Source organism: Ambystoma mexicanum, chromosome 8, assembly GCF_040938575.1.
Source record: "Ambystoma mexicanum isolate Mex_15411 chromosome 8, UKY_AmexF1_1, whole genome shotgun sequence".
NCBI classification, from domain to species: Eukaryota; Metazoa; Chordata; class Amphibia; order Caudata; family Ambystomatidae; genus Ambystoma; species Ambystoma mexicanum.
This window is the reverse complement of record NC_090929.1, coordinates 1,017,717,770-1,017,738,291: the sequence shown is the minus strand read 5'-3', so window position 1 is coordinate 1,017,738,291 and position 20,522 is coordinate 1,017,717,770. Positions and strand designations below refer to the sequence as shown.

Genomic DNA, 20,522 nt, shown 5'->3' with positions numbered 1-20,522 from the left:
TTGCATCTTTTCCTCAACAAACGGATCTTGGGCTCACAAGTCTGGCACACTTTTGTGTTTTAGCTATAGATTCCAGACATATACAAATCGATAATCATTCTTCGGTCTAATTATCAGTGCTACGACCAGACACATTTACAAAATTCTAATAATCCTGTGTGCACCTGGATCGTGTAGCCATAAACCTCATCCTGCATGTTGCAGTGTGGACATGGGGGTGGGGTGGAAAGAGGCAGTGTGATCTTGATTACTTTGTCATACTGGTTTAATGTAGGATCTTTGTTGTACCACTGCCACATCAGTTCTAGGCCACATGGATACTTTTTTGTGCTAACTACTTGCAGGTCTTGGTGACTACTCCTGTGATCTCTTCTTAGAGAAAGCAGTGAAGAAGCAGGCAGACTCCATGGTACTCTGTACACAACCACCTCCAAGCTGTTCCAGCGCCCCTCCCTTTCACCCCTCAGAACGCCTTCACCGACTGGCTTGAACATCCATCTACCACAGACTGATTTACAGTGCAATTAGTGCATACACACATTTCAGAAGGTAGATTAGACAACAGGGTATAGTTCCACAAGAATTGTACTCTACCCTCCCAAAAAGTACTAGACTAGCTAGTGGTTGTTTATTTTCGTGAGGCCTCCCATGGCTATGTTAGGTTGATATAGTGAGATTATCTTGTATGTAGTATGGTGCAGAACCTTCTAGGCATGTGTAAGCAATGCACAGGCTCTTAAATAAAATCCTGGCCTTTGTTACTAGATAAAGTTTGTTTTTGAGTTGGTCAGTGACTGGTTGGCTTTTCCTTAAGTCAAAGGAAAGCCTAGATAGCGTGTTCAAGATCTTTGCAAGCTTTGGATTTGATAAGCTGCAAGCCTGTGTAGAGGACATTGCAGTAGTCCTGCCTTGTTTACAAATGCGCCCGCCACCTTTCTATATGTAGGGTAGGATTTTTGTTTGATTTGACCACAGCAATGTACAGTGAATTAATGATGAGGTTGGCATCCCACTTTGCATACCTTGGTTTTTATGGGAATTAGCTCTCCAAAGAAGTGAGCAGGGAGCCTGTCGAAGATACATCTTTGAGCAGGTGAGGGGTGCTAAGGATTAGGATTTCAGTTTAAACTGCATTGAGCTGGAGGCTTGTGATGAATCGGAGACAATTCACCCAAGAAATCTTGTCTGCTACCCTTCTCATGTGGCCAGGGAAAGGCAGATGCTTCCTGATCCTGGCCTTGGGGGTGGTGTTCTGCAGGAGGATCACATGGGGGGCGAACAGGTCTGGTAATTTGGAAAAACACGCTCATATAGTTTTCCCCAAGATCCTAACCTTCTAATAGCCTATTGCACAGTATAAACTGCTAGAAAAAAGCCCATTTTGATATTGTGGCCTATAAGTCCCATAAATCACAAAGTATTGGGACGAAGAAGAAGACTGCAGAGGCACAAGACGGCAATCAATCACGAATAATGATTCCCTGAGAGAGGGCTGGGAGGCATAAAAAGTCCCCTCAGGTGCAGGCCATGAGAAAGAGCAGTAGTAGAAGGTGAAGGAGTTTGCCTACCTCCACGCGCCTACAGAAGCAGAGGTCGGATGTGAGCCAAGACGCCGGGACCAGGGTGGCGTGTAAAGTAGATGCCAATCATGAGGGTCTTTTATGGTTAATACCGTGATTGCAGAGCTGGTGCAGCGTGAAGCATTGGGAGTGCAGACTCTCCCTCTGTGGATTGCATCTGTAGGAAAACAAACTCTTTAATAGTTTGCCCCATTTTCTGTCGCTTTCCGGTGGCCGGCGAGCAGCAGAGAGTTGTGGGAGCCAGGAGAACCCTGCTGGCGACCGACGCGAGTCATGGAAGGCCGTGAAGGAGAGATTTCCTGACCACGTGGGGAAACAAAAGCAAAGGACCTGGAGGCACCGAGCAAATGGACGCACACGCCTGACCCCGTGAGTTCACTGTTAGATTGTGACCCCCGGAGCACTCCGTAACCGTTCGCTGGCCAAGTCCAAGGGCCTTGACTATTGAAACGTGATAAACAGAGTAAAACAAATGTAGAAGAAACTTTTAGAATACCGAACCAATGCAAAGCAGATTAATTCTTCCATTGTGAACTAAGCCGATTTAAAAGGGCGTAGAGGGCAAATTAAGAACTTGATTACCATACCAGAAGAGTGTGATTGTGACATTGTGGGTCAAAATAGGAGCCAGCTACAAATGGGGGCAATATCTATAAGAGAAAATATCAACCATAATTGCCAAAGCCAAAAGGGAAACATACCCAGGCAATTAAGAAAGAACCAGAATTGGCAAAGCCAGGAGAAGGTAATTGATACTTTCAGTATTGGTCAAAACCATTGCCCACGTGAAACATAGGTCCTAAGAGAGAAAGGCTGAAACCCACATTACCTAAGCCAAAGAAGTGTGAAATTGAAACAGAAGCCTTATCAGCAGTTGGTTAGTGGAAAATGGGAGAAGCAAGACTGGCAGGGAGGCTACACTTCTGAAGGAAGATATTCCGAGGGAGTGGGGTGTAATCTGCAGAGTGTGTGGCAATCACATTGGTATAGCAAACGGCACCAGTGTGCTTCTTTTTTCCCTTGAAGTGTTTCTTATATTTGATGTTGTGGATCAAAAGACATTGCTAACCTGTTTTGAGTTTAACCTTTATCACAGAAGTACTTGCAAGTAGTAGATTGTTCTGTTTTGCGAGGAGAGTACACCAGGTCAGAGAATGTTGAAGTGTTTTGATCTGGTCTTGCAGCAGAGTATGCCAGAGAAGAGAACTTTGTCTTATTAGGGGAGTGGACAAGGTGGAAGCCTTTGAAGTACTGTGGTGTGGTTAAAAATCATAAAGTTTAGTGTTTTGTGGAATAATGCAGAATTATCCTGACAAATTAATATAATTGAAGCAAGTGTTGTGTGAACTGCTGCAGAAGTACTAAATATTGTCAAACAAGTGGTTTTGTGAACTGATACAGAAATACTTAACTACTTATGAACTGTTGGTTCAATACAAGCTGGAACTTTGTGTTATTAAATCGGAACCAAAAAGAAGTGGAACTTTGATACGAGACAGGATTTCCTTTACCTTTTTGGAACTGTTGAACAAAATCCTGCTTGAATCTGGGGGAAGGTGAATTCACCCAGATTAGAAGGAGAAACCGCTATGATGTAAATGTAACTGTTATAGTTGTTGCTGCTGTTGAACTGTCATACATTGCCTTGTTACATTGGTGTATGTTTGAGTGTGAGGGACAGAATCGTTTTGTGAGTTTTTCCTTGAGTTTATTTTAGGCACAGAAATCCTGGTAGCGATAGTGAGGCGTTTATCCAGCCTTTTGAGTCAATAAAATGTAAACTTTTGAAAAACCTTTTCATAGTTGTCTGACTTTTTTGCCCCATCTTCCCCACTGACTTTGAGTCCAATTGACTGAATCTTGAATTGGTCTTGTTAGCCTGTCACACCTGGGTAGACTTACTCGTCATTATTGTGGAAGTGGAGGTTGTGTTTGCATATAAAGTCTGTGTGTGGTTTCAAGTACATTTTCAAATGTAGAGCGTGGCAGCGATCCCTGAGGTAGTGCTCACTCAACAGGATAGTTTTCTTCTTTGTAGATGGAGGATGAAGTGTGTGAGAGGGCGATAAACAATGTGATTGTGGAAGTGTCAGGCATTTTGTGCAGTCTCTACGGTTTTAGTATGGTGTACGTGCAGTGTTCCATTCTTGCTGAGCCGTCGTAAGTTGCATTCTCTCAGCTTATGTTTGGGTTTGATAGGTACCAGAGTCTCAGCAGCTGTGTCATGGCCAGTGGCTGTAAAGCATTGTGGATCTTATGATCAGGAAACAAAACAAACTAAACATTTTCCAGAAACAATGTTATGAGGCATTGGGTGATCAACAGATGTGTTGGAGAGTAAAACCACCCAAGGTGTAACATATTGGGATAGCCAAGCTACTAGATGCCTCAAGAAACATAGAGGCAGTGACGAGAGTGGGGAAGGAGACCTAAGAGGGGAGGTGAAGAGGGCCCCATAGTTGCTAAAGTCGAGGAGGAAGAGCATGAGAAAGGAAACTCTGGAGACGATAGGATGGATCGGAATGATGAACAATGCATAGGATTCACTTGTCCATTGCTTGCAGGCTAGGATTGTGAAATAATCTATTGGGGGTACCCTGCAGCTCATCTCATACCAGAGGCTCTCCAAAGCCAGTAAGAGCTGGTAGAGCAAGACTGGTGTGGTACCATCTGGAAAAACGCCTGAGCCTCTCAAGCCAGATAGTTGAAGGATTCACCTAAAGACCTCTGCATCCTTACCAAGACAAACACCACAAAATGGCAACGAAACCAAAAATGAAGCGCAGGGGACCTTTGAAACCCATTGGCCTGTGTTGTGACTTTAATTTGACTGCCAGGAACCAGAGCCAAAGGGAAGTGAGGGGCACGGGCAGACTTACTGATTATTAAACAAGCAGGAATTGCTCGCTTTTGAATTCATTGAACCCCTATTCACTTAACCAGTCCCACCCAAACCCTGTGCCTATTTGTTCTCTAAAATACATGTCTGTGCACCCCATTTTATGAGCCCTAGGTTATCTGTTGATTCCCTCTGTAGGTACACCCTCTGTAGAAGTGAACTGGATTTCACATTGTGTGACTTGCCATTTGACAGGACTGTGGATAGTGAGCCTGTGCAAGATTCCCAGTTGAGTCATGTTTGTTTCCTTTTAAGTAATCCTTGAATTGGCTAGATCGGAAAGGTGTTTTTTCTTCCTTGGATCGGAATGAGGAGTGCTTTGTGAAGGTCTAGGAGGTTGATAGCAGGTGATGATTTCGTAGCAAGTGTGGTGGGATGGCTGTACTTAGATGCTGTTCATTTAGCAGCTATTGGTTGCTGGCATTTGTTTAATGGAGACTTGCAGCAATTCATGTCAACGTTGGCTACCTCGCCTCCCTTAGCTTTCTGTTTTAGAAGGATACAAAGTAGTCATTTGGGAATATATTGTCAATTTGTGGGTGGGTTTCGGGGTGGGACCTGAGTAAAGTTACTTTAAGTATGTCCAGATCTCTAGAGGAGATGAGGTCTTAAATGCCATATTTATGTTTACTGGAGAACCGGCATTAATAACTTAGTAGAGCAATGCAAGTGCGGTTTCTGTTCTCTTCGCATTTATGGCAATGGTGTTGAGTGGTGCTTGATTGTTTAGGGCACAGGGGATATGTCTGCAGGCAGGGATTCTTTAGTATTCCCTAGGTGGTGAGGTTAGCAGTGATTTTTATAATAAGGCTCGGGTGAGGAGGGGGGGGGCTTGTGTTTTATATGTTAATACTGACAATGCTTGTTTCCAAGATTTCTAAATTTGATAGATGTGACTAACCTGGATCACTCTTGAAATTCTCATGTACTGCAAGAACCCCCTTGCGAGAACTAAGTCCACCCCACAGGACAATTGCGATGGTAATGTTACGCTCACCTCGCGCCCACAGGGGCGTTGATCGGAACTGGACAGCTGCGGTCTCCACCAACGTGACGCGTAGTGCAGAGATGACAGATTGGACTGGCCCGCCTAATTTTGTCTGCTTGATCCGTAGAAGTATTTTCCTGAAAGTGGAGAAAGGGAATTAGCCACCCGTGGATTTGAGTGATAACACCCCACTGTTCTTCCCACTAATCACCTCCGATATCTCCTTTCATAGTCTCACCTTATGTTTATAAATATGAGCTCTCATCCTGCGTGGAATGCAGGGGCGTGTAGATAACCAGTTACTTCACTGGTCCGAAGGAGTCGGGAGAGTTCCAGACCAATATTGACTGTGAGGTCCCTGGCGAGGAACCGTAAGTATATAGTTCGTAAGAGTTCAAAAATGTCTGATATTCACTCTTGTCTGATTCCTTTTATCTTGCAGCTTGACCCAAGAGAAGATTGCCCCGTGGCAGCTGGTAGCGTTCAGGTAAGAGTGTGTATTACCCAACACTGTCCGGAAAAGGATACCTGTGTTTAATCTGTTGCTTTCCCTCCTTTTACAGGTGTGGTGTGAGAAATTATGACGTCTTGATGAATAATGCCTCCGGCGGTAAAATCAGGTAAGTCTATAGTGGTAAACAGATTGTCTTTGTTTATTCTCTCGGCTCACCTTGCTGTTCTTTTGTTCCCCTTAGGTGCCGGAGTTCGGCAAAGATGTGATGGAGACTGCGGCGGATCGTGGAGGTGCTGCGAAAGCTGGTGAGAATAGCGCGGCGCTAAAGCGGGCAATGCGACGCATATAGAATTAACATCTCTTTCCTTGTTTGAAGGCGCGATGGATCCGGAATCAGGTGAGAAATAGAAGTAATGTTCTTGTTCTAATCTTTCCTCCTTCTTTCTAGGAGCTCCAGACTTGAGGCGGGCGTGGCAGAAGGCTGGATGCTGACTTGCAGGCACGGTGAGCGTTACGCTGCTCGATGCAGAATAACGCGAAGCATGTGCTGCTCTTCGGGCGTGGTTTAAATAGCCTTCAAAGTAGTCCCAGGTAAGAAGTTCCCCCAAGACCACACCCGAGTAAGAAAATAGTCCCTGAAGTAAAGTAGTTTGCTTCAGGCTTCACGTTGGCTTGGATTCTTAGCAACATGATCTGCATGAGGTAAGTGTAAGCATATGAGCCTGGCGCCTATGGTGCCAAGTCTGACCCCTTCTATGAGCCTGGTGCCTACGGCGCCAGGACTGTACCCAGATAGCCCCTAGCCGGGGTTGCTGGGCTTTTTCTAAGCATCTGGATGCCTGCTTCCGGGACTGATGGGCCTGATCCGGATGCCCGGGGGTAGGCATCATGACAGGTAAGTCTAGTTCCCACAAGGAAACCCTCTGGGGAAGAAAACCCTGTGTTGTTGTAGTCCTTGAAGATTCTTACGGCAGGCAGCTGAAGGATTCATCCGTCTTCTTATTTTCTGGCCTTTAGCCTGAAGAAGGGGAAATGCAGTCTTCAGACTAATGTTTAAATGAATAAGGAAAATAGAAAGAAAATAGAAGACACGCAGAAAATACCCTGGTAATCCTTAGGAGAATCCACGGTGCAATTTGTAGGCGCAGAAGAAAGTTCTCTGAGCTGTATGAGATAGAAGCAGAAGGTAAAGATCTGGTGATTAATTGGGTAGTTAGTGTTGAAGCAAGTGGCTTCCACCTTTCAACTTTGATTGCACGCGTAGGAGCTGATTCGTGTTTGTGGTGTGTTTCTGAAGCTTGGGTAAGTATGCTCGCCTAGGAGCGAGTTCGTAGTAGTGGCTTGGATATGAGCCGGAACAGATTTGTATTCTGGAACACTGAAGACAAGGCAACTCTGTGAAATCTAAATAGAGTTCAGAGGTAATGACCGCATTTATATAAATGAACCTTCATATCCTTATTGTGTTGAATTCAAAATAGCAGCAGGAATGAGATTTGAGCAAGAATCATGGCTTTCATCTATAAGAAGAAAGATTTTAGTAAGAGATTCCCTAACTAGCAAGACTGCGGTGTGATTATTAAGAAGCGGTCTATACAGTTGCCAGGTAACGAATAAGCGTTCCCAGAAGACTGGACCTTTTGACTCGGTCAGGACGAGAGGGAGTCTGGGAATGATGGAATGTTTCTGTATTTAGAAATAGGAAAGTAAGAGTGTGGACCAAACACAGAATATAGTACAAAGTATAGAAGCCTAGATACATACTCACGGAGCGTCGAAGTAAAGTTGTAGTGACGCAAGGACTGCTAGGCTTCCATGGCAGATGACAGAATCTGTCTGCTGCAGGGGGCGGAGTCTCACACGGAAGACAATCTGAAACTAGCAAGTAAATGGCAATCCCAGACGCCATCTTGGGAGAATAAAGAGAAAGACACCCCGACCTGATTCCAACGCGGCCAAAGCTGCCAAATTGGTCAGTTGATCTAACAGCTTGTCATGTTCGAACTTGCCTGCCTGTTCTGTGGTGGTGTTGGGCTGTGGTGGATTATTACCTAAGGGATTGGTGGATAGTCATGGGATAAACAGAGTTTGTCCTTTGTCACAGATGGCCTTAAGAATACTGATACTCCAGAACATATCCTTCAAGGGTTTTTATTGTACAAAATTCAAATGAGGTTGTAGCACCACTATAGTCCAGGCTTCCCTACCACTTGGTTAGCACCTAGAGATCAGTAACCCCACTACTTTCTGAAATACTGACTAGTGTGTAGGCCTCAGTCTTCTCTATTTTACTCCCGCTGGTGTTCCTTTCAGTGGAACCTATCCTAACATCTCCCAGGAATGTCTGGTTCTCACAATGGGATGTGGTGCCATCTCAACTACTCAGTTTCACATATTTGCCCCATTCATGCTCTTGCGTTCCTGTCCCTGATGCTCTTTTCCCTAACTACATCTCACCCCTCTTCCTTCTCTATCCTTCTTTTCCCTTTTCTACTGCTTCCTTCTGTCTTTCTGATGATCACAAAATCTTGTAGCTACTTTCCATCTATCTTTCTCCCTCTGGTTGTCGCTCCCTACGTCTCCTCTCCGCTCTACTCTTTACTCTCCTCTGCACTTCACTAGTCTACTCTCGTCGCACTTGCATTCATGTCTTTCACTCTTTCATACACACTTCACTCTCACTCCTGCTCTTTCACTAATCCTCCCTCACACCTCTCAATCACCATACATGCACTCCTTCACACAAGCACCACCTACTTTCATCGCCAATACCTCACCTTTAACAAACTCTCAATGTCATTAATGCTCTGCTCCGTGTCCTTCCTCCTCCTTTTCTCTTGGTCGGCCACCTTTCCAGCTGACCTCACCCGAACAACCCACACTCGGCTGTTTCATACTACTCCCTTTTTATATTGCCCCTTCTGTGATTTAGAATTCCTCTTTCCAATTGGATGGAGTGCTCCCCTGTTCCCGTGGGCATATCTCTGCCTGGCATTTCCACAGGGGCCCAGTTACATAGGTGAATTGTTATATAGCATTTAATCTCTGCCTGCCCTCAGTTTTTTCTTCTGTTTTTGGGTTGGGTGGACTGCACCACCTTAAGGGTATTGATTGTACAGCTCTCAACAGAGGCTTGTACAAAGACTGACTTAATGCTGGCCCTTGCATCAGTCAGACTGACTGGAGATCAAAGTGCTCAATTGACCACAAATTAAATTTGGTATTGCAACGGGACACCTGTTGTCTTTTTACCCAATCCAGAACATTATACATCGCCCCACCACCTTGCAGTACTGATAAGTGGTAGGGACACTTCATACAAATCTGCATCTTTATTGTTTTGGAGATAAGTTTGGACTGGGTAATTCTGTTGATCTTCCCAAATGATGTCTGGAAAATTCTGTCTGCTAGTGAGAACAAATAGGATGAGGACTCCTTTGCAATCATAGTTTGATTTAGAAATGGAACTGTTGCATTTCCAAAGTATGCAGTGCTCTTTATCCTTAATACAGTATTTCTTGATTTTTCAGGTTCTGGCATCCAGTACTTGCATGAAAACCGCATCATTCATCGTGATCTGAAACCAGAGAACATAGTCCTCCAAGAGTGCAGTGGGAAGGTATGGGTTGATGATGTTGGTGGTTGTGGTTGAGGGTAGGTAAGTGCGGTGAGATGTATGGTGGTTGAAATGCCATTGTGTGGCATTGTGGTTAATGTGGGGAAGCATGCAATGGAAAGGTGGTAATCATTCGCTGTGAGTGTTCTAACGTGGGATATGCATGTTGTTTTGAGAGAAAGGACTTGTATTTTGTACTCTTGTGGATGCAGAGACCTTTCCTGAAATGTTCTAAAGTATATATACCCCTCTGGAGTCCAATGATGGATTTTCCATGTGTATTTCTATATTATGTGAAAAACTTGTTTTCTGAAAACTGAGGACATGTCAACATTGGGACCTTTGAGGAGGATCTGCATAGTTTAACTAATAATGTCAAAACGACGTCACAACTATTGTTACTAGGTGACTTTAACCTAGGTTTCAACGACCCAGCGGATACACAGGCACTAACCTTAGCCAATACTATCAACTCACTAGGACTATCTCAAAAAGTTAATGAGCCTACCCATCTGAAGGGAAGAATATTAGACTGGGTTGCCAACGTTAACTGCTCAGCTGTCATGACAACCATTTTACCACTACCTTGGACTGACCACTTACTGGTATCCTTTAATCCACTAACTACTAAACCATCCACCACAGTCATGCCACTGGCACCTCCATGCTTAACTAGAAGCAAGAAAAATATAACCACGGAAAAAATTATACTAGCTATCCTCCCAACCCTAAACGCACTACCAGACAACCTAGACCCTAGTATTCTAGTCCATCAATACAACAAAATCATCCTCGACACTATGGACAAAGTCGCCCCACTGAAACGCTGTACAAGCAAACCTAAAGGCAATTTAAATAAATGGTTTACACTTGAACTTGAGGCCCTACGCCTTAGCAAGAGAAAATGTGAATCTGCCTGGAAGCTATGCCCAACTAATGAGAACAAAGTCAACCTAACCTCCATCTCATGGCAGTATAAAAATGAAATCTGCCTAGCAAAGTGGAATTCTTACAATGACCGTATTGCCAACTCTAACTCAAGCATATATTGAAAGAACTTGAATCACCTATAGCCACACCAGACACTTGCACCAAGGATCAAACCTGGTGTACAGATATCCAACATGCGTTAGCAAACAAAATAAATACCTTACAAAAGAAAATCTAACTAAAAAAAGAATCCTTAAACCCCCCCAGATTCCCCAAAGCCATTGCCTAATGCCACACTCAACACCCAGACGAACAAATTCTCATTCACCAAAACTACCACCTTGGAGGTAGAGAAAATCCCCCTCTCACTTAAGCAATCTAATTGAAAAGGTGATATCTGCCCAGCACAGATCATTAAAGACGCTGCCAGAGACCTATCACCATTTATCTCCAAACTAATAAATGCTTCATTCTCCTCGGGCATTATTCACACCAATTTAAAACAATCTTGGGTTCTCCCGCTCCTCAAGAAGCAGTCTTTAGATCCACTTATCCCCACTAATTACCGACCTATTACTAGGGTACCTTTTCTATTGAAGATTCTGGATAAAGTGGCCTACACCCAGATTCAGAAACATCTTGAACTGCACAAACTACTTGGCGCTAGACAATCAGGTTTCCGTCCCCTACACGGGACAGAAACATCCCTCGTTGACTTAAAAGACCCAAATAGATGAGTTGAGAGATAAGAACAGGATAGCACTCCTTCTCCTACTCGATCTTTCAGCTGCATTTGATCTTGTGGATCACAAGGTCCTATGCAAACATTTGGATTCAGCAGCTCATTTCTCCACTGAAGCTATCAGATGGATTGAATCCTTTCCGAGCGAAAGAACAATGAGACTGTTTTCCTCCTCAGCAGCGGCAGACCCTATACCTATCACATGCAGAGTCCCCCAGGGCTCCTTTGTCTCCCCTACTCTATACAACATTTTCACCAAACCCCTGTTCGATGATTTGGACCATCTGGGTATCACCTATACCAACTATGCAGATGATACTCAGATTCTCCTCCCGCTTTCTGGGGATCATAACAAGGATATGGAGTTGGTGAACAGGGTGTACCTCATCATTCAGGCATGGATGGAATCTCATGGCCTATACCTGAATGATGATAAGACAGAGCTAATCATCTTGGGTACGCATGCCAACATCAACAAACTTGGCCTGGAATACTCCTTGTTTAATATAGACGGCAATATCATCAAAGTATCCGGGGATGTAAAAACTCTTGGTTTCTCTGGACTCCACAATGTCATTTACCAAACAGGTTAATTCACCAGCATCTACCACGGCTTACACCTGTAAATTAATTAGAGCAGGCAAGCCCTTCCTATCCAACGATAGCTGCATGATTCTGGCAAGAGCACTAATACGCTCCAGACTCCATTATTGTAATGACGTCTACAGTGGGGCTAACAAGACCATTATCCAAAGGTTAAAAATTTTACAAAATAATGAACTAAGAGCTGCGCTCGGCATACATAAAAGAGAGCATATCTCTGCCACTAGACGCCAACATAAATGGCTCTCGACTGAAAACAAAATCGAACTAAAAATGATTTCCCTGACACATAAAGCCCTGAATAATGCTGCCCCTAGCTACCTGATGGATAAAATAAAAAAGAAAGCTATCCATTAGAGAGACTAGAACTGTCAATTCTAACTGCCTGACTGACTGCAGTTCCTAGATTCAAACTCTCCACAATTGGTGGCAATAGCTTTCCCGTGAAAGCTGCCACACTCTGGAACTCCCTACCACACACTCTGAGAGCGCACCAACCTTACTTACACTTCAGAAGGAATTTCATCAAACACATTAACTCCAATAACCCGTAGCCACCTTCACATCAGTCAACACAAGTACCGCACACAACCTTTACATCCACAACTGTGCCTACTATGTATATTACTTTGCACTATGTATATTATTTCGCACCTATGTATATTATTCCCACCTACCTCATATTTGCACTCCATCATGCAAACTTATATATTTTCTTCAACATTTTAAATTGTATATCACTGTAAATCCTAAATTGCACTTCTCTGTAACATTCCAAATTGTATATTTCTGTAAACAGTCTATAATCTGTACATTACTGTAACATTCTAATCTGTATATTTTATGTAACATTGTAAGCCTTGCATATTCTTATTGCTGCGCCCTACCTCCTCTAGGTCTGGTGCGCATTACAAATCAATAAACAAACCAACATCTTTACTTCCACAGACCTATAACTGCGCTTCAGTCCACCAATGGTTACATATGACATGGCATGATCCGTATTCAGTGTGCATGCTAGGTAGCACAGCCGCCGACTAGACCACTGCACCAAAGAGTTGTGCAAACAATGAACAAATAAAGTTCCAATAATTCCATCCTCCAATACCAAATAATACAACAACAAAAAATCCTGCATAGAAATATTAATCATCATAGGTATGTTTATCTCCTCTTATTGGAGTTAGAACACAGAGCTCTTGTTGAATTATTTTTTTCACAAAAATCATATCATAAAAACTCAGCTGAAACTTAGATAGCTTTATTACAAAAACAGTATTTTGTCTGGAATGCATCAAACATTGCACAGAATAAAATAAGTATATTGAGGTCCGCAGAATTAAATAACCACAAGAACATCTCATTTTGTATCCATCATAGTTCTTCCAATCTGCCAGTCTAAATGTGCTTGGTATGTGGAGGACCATGCCTTTGTAACTCATTTAATAGATTTTTCCAAATGACAAAGGTAAGGTTTGCAGCTCAACGTTAATCAGCATTTATAATTAAATCATACGGATACCTACTGCTCCTTTTGCTGTTGTATAAACATTATTGGAGTAATAAAATATAATTAATTAAATTATACAATAATTAACACGAGTCAATCAGCACAAGGACGTTCTAATACATTAAGTTCAAGTGTGCGAAGCTGCAGTGCTTTCCTTCTTAAGGTATTTGCCAAAGACAGTGCAAGGGAGTCAATCCCCCAAGGGTTTGTTACAAGTTATTAAAAGATAAAGAATATCTTTTGCATTTCCTGGCATTAAAATATTTTAAGATCGGTACCAAAATTAGGCCCGCAATTGGAGATTGTGGAGATTCAAATATTAAATCTATCCTCATTTCCTCCTTATCAGGGCAGAAGGGACAGCAGCTATTATTAGTTAAGTCCCGATTCTTCCATGTGACTGCCCATGCATTAAAGTGAAGTAGATTAAAACGCAGCCTCGTAATGCCCCATCATTCATACCTGTGCAGAAAGCAACGAAGATATGACTGAATACTCTCAGTTGAAATTAATAGGTAATCAACGATCTTCAAGTTTAGGGCAGCATCCAGCTCCCTGAGCCCTCTTGCAGAAGCGTTAAATTTTGAGATTAGATGTCTAATCTGTGTTTTGGAGTATCCACAATTACTAGAACATAAGAAAAGAGCTTGAACCAAGATTAAAGATTTAAAAACATGGTTGCACCAGGCTATCTTTCTGGTTAAGGGACAAGAAATAAGATCATCCATAATTAGATTTGAGAGAACAGCTGTGGCTTTGCAGCGTGTTGAAAGCCACATCTTGAGTGATGTTCTATATCAAGACTGGCCAAGCGGTGAAATGCCCAGTTCAATATAGAATTTTTATACACCGGGGCACAGTTTGGCAGGCTCATTAACCTATGGACAAATTGTTTTAGATTGTCTGGAGTCTGGAAGGATCTTCAAAACCCCTAGAGCTCTGCTCCATGTGCCCCTATTATCTTTACTCTAGCCTCATAAATAGTCATAAGCATCTGGATTGGATGACGTTTAAAAGCTTTGGCAAATTAATTAACAGCACCTGCATTTTGAGTCATCTTTCTGCTGATCGTACTTATATGCTCGAAGCTCCTCAGATTTATTTGAGGTCACTCCCAGGTATGTAAGGGTGTCGAAGAAAGCAGACATAAGTTGCATGGTGTTGGTTATAGACTTTTATTTGTGCATTAAAAAGGCCCTTGCTGTTCCTAATGTCTGAGGGGGGTTCCCTGCCTCAAACCTAATACTAAAGGGTCTTTCAGAATGTCCATCAAATCAAACTCCACCATCATGTGTCACAACCTACTTCCATCCCTCATACTACAACTAAAGGATAATCTAACAAAGTTCCTTCTCCAGGAGAATGTCTCCCTTCTCGGGGAGAATGCCTCCCTTCTCCTGATGCTCAGATTGGGTTTAAAAGAATGTTCTTTTGCAACAAAATTGCCAACGTGAATGACTCCCTGCCCCTTGCTTGCTGGTTTCACACATCCATCAAACAAGTCCACGTCCAGGAAAATGGCTCCCTTCTACTGGTGTAGATCTGTACAGTTTCAATAAAACCAGGGGGGATCGACTCCCTTGCCATGGTATCTCTAGCACAACTCCAGGTACAGGACCTGGATAATGACTCCCTTCTCCTGGTATTTCTTGACACACTTCACACCAATGCAAGGGGGAATGACTCCCTTCCGATGGGGTCTTAAAAAGGTGTTTTTCACAATCTTCAGCTTGAGGTACACTTTGCCACTCTGTTTCGGTGTTAAGAAGGTCCCAAATCCTTCTTTGTGGATCACTGGGCTTAGTGCCAACACTGCGACAAGGAAGTTCTCATTGCTTGCTCATTTCCCTTTTATTGGGGTCTCTGACCCATCTCTGATGGGCAGTGGGCGTATTGTTGCCTCTCAGACAGGGGGGCTCTCCTCGGATGCTGGGTTTGTATTGTTTAGGGTCTCCGACTCATCTCTGCTAGTCAGTGGGCCTATAGTCGCTACTACAAGGAAGCTCTCCTCAGATGCTTTGCATACATGTGTTAGGATCCGAGACCCGTGTATCTTCCACGCCAGTGTCCCCTCCGGGTCTCTCGCACCCGTTGCCTCTCCTGGACGAGTTTGACAGGCTTGTTAGTCCATCGTCTATACTTCTATAATGTTGCTAGTCCCGCCCTTGCACGTTGTATAAGTTCTTTTTGTTGATAACTTAATCCTCATGCCTCCTTGGGGGGCCACCTTGTTACCAATACTAGCACAGTCCATGACCCTCCTGTACTTTTGGCTTTGGCTCTATCCCCTGTGTTACAACAATACATAGGTTTACTTTCAATAAAATGATTCTGATTAGTGGGGAGGGCTAGGGAATGTTGGGGAGTGACCATATGCAACGGGCTGTACCCTAGGTGGTCATTCTTGTCCCACAGGGTAGTCACTCCCCATGAGCTCCTCCCGCATTAAACCACCCCTAGGTGGACTATTGGGTAGCGGCTGCACCTCCTTAGCCTCATGGAAAAGGGCTCCGCCTTTGGGAGAAGTGATAACACTGTGTGAATTGTCACAGGTAGGAGAAAGAATCTTTTTCCAATATCTTTTCACTTGGCCCAGCAGTATAAGTGACGCACCTTTTTTGGGATTTTCTTCGGTCTAAAACGAAAGATCACCGATTTAGTGGCATTCATTTTTAAGTCTGGAGAGGCCATGAACCCAACATATTTAGTAATCAATTTTTGTAGGGAGAGGAGAGTCCTGGAAATAAGGGCGACATTAACTGAGTATGCCAGCACCAGGATTTGTTTTGGATCCTAAAGTAGGTACATCGACTGGGCCAGACAAAAGTGTGTCTTCTAGATTATGTATAATGAAAACAAAAGGTGTCATGACGCACCCCTGTCAGACGCCCCTGTTGATTTGGAACCACTGGGTGCGTTTCCTTACCTGGCCAGTTTTAACAGCTGCCCGGTTGCTATTGTGGAGTTTCATAAGCATATTTAACAGATGCAACGGCAAGCCCTGTTGATGCAGTACCCTCCACAGCTTTGACCTATTTACTAGGTCAAAGGCTGTGGTGAGGTAAATGAACGCCACAAAGATATGTTCTTGCTTGATGTCATTTGATTTTGCCAAGATCAGGTAAAGATTAAGAACCTGATTTGCAGAGCCCACACAATCTCTAAATCTGAGTTGGGCATCCAATAGGAAGTTGTTTTCCTCCATCAATTCGGTTAAATAAAACAGTAGGGTGTGGGTAAATATTTTATATGAGCTGTCTAAAAGGGAAATGGGGTGCTAAGAAGGAAGAGCAGGGTGCCTATTACTGCTTGCAAGGTGACCCGCAACATTTTCTTTATAATCACCCACTATAATTTGTCATTTAAGCATAGGCTATTACTTACTTCAAATAAATGGCGTATCCAAAAGTGCCATTGTGATTTTTCAAATTGAAGCCATGGGAGGTGTCTTGAACAGTATCACTTTCAATGTCATGTTAGTCTTGTGTATTTTTACCTTTGTGGAAATCTGGGCCGAGTTGGTTTTCTGTCTTCCTTTTCTTCATTTTAGATGTTCATTGAGTAACCATTGCATATTAGCTTAAAGTTTAAAAGAAATTAAATGCCCTTTTGTTTTTCTTATGTATTCTTTTTTTTTGTTTAAACAAATTTAGCAAAGATACCCTGTGGCAGCATTTCCCAGCTCTGCCCACCTCATGGTGGTAGTTTGCCTTGTCTGCACTGGCCCCCCAAATTAATTTTCATCTGTTGATAAATCAAAAATAAGTACTTTTCAAAACCTACATTGTTTGATGAATTCTATGGGCTCCTCACTAATTCCCTGCCTAAACTCTCTTCACAAGAGGCCAGGGAAAGGCAGACACTTTCTGAGCCTGACCTTGGGGGTGGTGTTCTGCGAGAGGATCACCTGGGAGGAGAAAAGACCCAGAGTAATGAGGAATCCATGGGATGGGTATATGGAGGATGGCTTCTCAATGCCAAAGTGTGTAATGGCTTGTTGTAATAATCAGCTTGCTTTGCCACCAAATACACATATAAATAGGGGTGAAAGTAATCACAAACTCCTAGGTCTTGGGTGAAATCAAAACCCTTCTAAAAATCGGGAGACCTGTAAAGCTGGCGACCTCCCTAACACCCAAAGGTTCAGTGAAAGGAAATGTGTGAATGACACTGCCCTGAAAAAATTGCCTTTCCCTTTTAAATCCAGGTAAATGACTAATCCCTATGATGCTCCTTTTAAAGAGTGTTATAAGGAACAAACTGGGGTTTAATTGTAAAACAGAAATAAGAAAACCTAATTTTGCCATTAGGGACTTCAAGACCCATGATCCCCTAAGTACTGGGATGAAGAATAGGGATGCAAATGTACAAGGTTGCAGTAGTAGTCAGCTCATTAATGCAGATCACCCACACCCGAGGGAGACAGAGAGGCCTAAAGGCCCCTTAAGGGGCTAGCCATGAGAGAGTCTTTGTCTGCGAAGAGCAGATGAAGCAAGAAGCAGAAGCAGCATGGCTTGTGCTGGCAAGCCAGACAGAAGCTGGAAGAGAGAGAAGATTGCGGGACCACTGTTTGGCAGATATCAGGTGCCTGTCCTGAAAGGATCTGTATCCCCAGAAATCTGAGTGCAGAGGTTGCGCAGTGGGAAGTGTGCAGGAGGAAAGCTTATGACCTGGTCTGCAGAGGCTGCGCAGCGGGAAGCATGCAGGAGGTTGTCTGCGGTGGCTGGCATGCAAAGAGGAGCTCCAAGTGTAAGTGGCGTGGGCGAAGACAGACTAACGGAAACAGTTTGCCGGGGCGCAAAGAGCCAAAGCAGCAGAAGTCCAGTGAGCGTTGTTAGAAACATAAGGTACTCTCACAACCACTCCCCAGGGATCTTCTGTTCAGGTGGATCTCGACCCTGCGGGTGGACAAGCAAGGGTGAATCGCCTTGGTTGAGGGTCCTCAGGGATTGGGGCGAGAAGGCTGGATGGCGAGACATGGTATGCTTATCCTCCCTTTCCTCAACCTTAATGGGTTACTTTCATTCATGCCCTGTTTTACCCTGTAAGTACCCACCAAGTACTGAGACAAGGAAGAAGCAGCTTGGAGTAATACACACTTCCTATTGCAAACACCACTCTATTACTGGGACAAAGAAGAGAGGTATGAAGAAATCAATTTCTGAAGGTCGGACATGTCCCATTGATTGGATTAAGTATGGTAAGGCAAAATCTCAGACCTGAGGCCTCTTAATAGGGCTGAGGTGTATAAAAGGTGAAGGCTCAAACATAAGTAGGAGAATGAGAACGAGAAGGTGTACTGCCATGTTGGGAAGAGACTCAGAAATCTGGACGCCGGCATAGCCCCTGGCGGACTCGACGCTGGTGGGTGCAGGACTGGGAGCCTTCGTATTGGAAGGCGGACAGCTGGGGCTGCAAATCCGAAGATAGATGCAATCCGTACTGAGACCCAGAGGCACCTGGAGCTGCAAAAGTAGCTGCGTTCAGGGAGATGCGGTCCGGGTCTATTGTGAAGCCGTGAAGCGCAGTCTAGATATGCCCGACGAACGTGGCGGTCTGCTTCCCTGCCAAGGAGGAGGTGAGCGAGAGCAACAGGAGCAGTCGTTGCGAAAACATGAGGCGCCGGTGAGTGTCAGAGGACACAGAAAATGTGACCTATACTGAATACCGAACTAAATTGAAACTACTAATTGAATATGTTGAACACCGAACTGAATGGAAAGTGCCATTTAAATAAGATTGCGGCATATTGAACATAGAGTGAACTTTTTAAGCTAACAAGTTTTATTTGAATAAGATCACTGCATATTAAACAGAGACCGAACATTTGAAGTTAAACAGACTTACAGAATGTCAAACTGTATGTAAGCAGTACTGTGGGCAAAACAAAAGCATATGGAATATTGAACGATCATTTAAGTATTCTAACAATCGGTGTGAAAAAGGCCCATAAGTCTATGGTAAGACAAAAGACCGATGTAGAACAGTGTTGCATTAACCATAAGAGTGTTACAAATAACTAAAGTGCATACATGTGTGAGAAGTCAGAAGCCTGAGGCAGAAGAGCCTGAAAAGATGCCAAACAAGGTTAAGGCTACTCATGGTTGCGCCACCTTTAATGGGTGGACCGTGTAGTCAGACAACTGCACCTAGACCAGAGAGCCCTAAATGATGACCAGCGAAGGGCATTGGAAATGATTCATGAAGAACTGTGAAACAATTGGTAAAGCAAGCCAGAAGGTGGGTCAAGCAGACCTATTGTATTCTTGTATTGAACATTAAGCGGATGAAAGCAGTAGAAGTGCTGCAGAGATATCTTGGGGACGGGAACCCTGAGAGTTGAAAGAACTGAAACGCTGTCTTGGGGAAGGGAACCTCAAGACCTCCTTTTTGTGTGAACTATACTATATTGAACTTGGGGAAGGGAACCCAAGAAGAACTATGAGCTAAGAACAGCTGGCACTTAATTTTTTAGCACTGTTCTGTTGGCTTGAACCCCACACCATTTTTCTCTAGATGTGAGATTAAGCATAGGTTTGGACTACAACACAGATTTCCCTTAGTTTTCTTTAGGCAAGCAAAATCCCTGCTTTAGTTACAGGGCAAGTTAGGCCTTACACAATCCTGAAATTGAAATTAAATATTCTTTGAAACTTTAAATCTGTGTCTCTTGATACCATGTCTGGCGACGGGGAATCGAGGTGCACGTCTTACCCTGTGAGTTCACAAGCTGTCAGTGACCCCGGAGCACTCTGTCCCCGCTCACACGTTGAAAGCAGACATTCGGCAGTGACAAACACTCACCCAGAAGTGAAAGTAGTTCAGAGAACGGTTTTGAATACCGGACTATTGCAAAGCAGCAGAAGCAGCCCTCACATGTGAGTGAAAGTGAATCCCAAGTTAAGTTTGAATATCGAACTAGGGAAAAGCATCAAAAACCTATTACAAAAGAGCCAAATGACTTTAACCTTAAAAGTGTGAGTCTGTGTAAAACCCAGCATCAAAAAGGGACCACTGTGTTAAGAGTTAATGTCAATCAGCATTGCCCAAGCCATGAGAATGGGGTTAATGCATGATCTATAAGCTCTGAAACTGGTTTCCTATACTGTATGCCACATATACTAAACACTGGTATAAACCCACGTTGCCAAAACCCAGGGAGAAGCAGAAAAAGACCCTATTCCTTTCAGTCTTTGATTA

The 20,522-nt window shown here is 43.6% G+C and overlaps 1 protein-coding gene across 1 annotated transcript in view; it reads left to right on the top strand.

Annotated features, from left to right (window-relative positions):
* Positions 1-20,522, top strand: part of LOC138472665 (inhibitor of nuclear factor kappa-B kinase subunit alpha-like) — a 1,781,717-nt gene that overhangs the window by 675,510 nt on the left and 1,085,685 nt on the right. Inside the window, exon 5 of the mRNA XM_069610956.1 lies at positions 9,452-9,540. Coding sequence (XP_069467057.1) covers positions 9,452-9,540 — 89 coding nt within the window. The remainder of the gene's footprint in view (positions 1-9,451; positions 9,541-20,522) is intronic.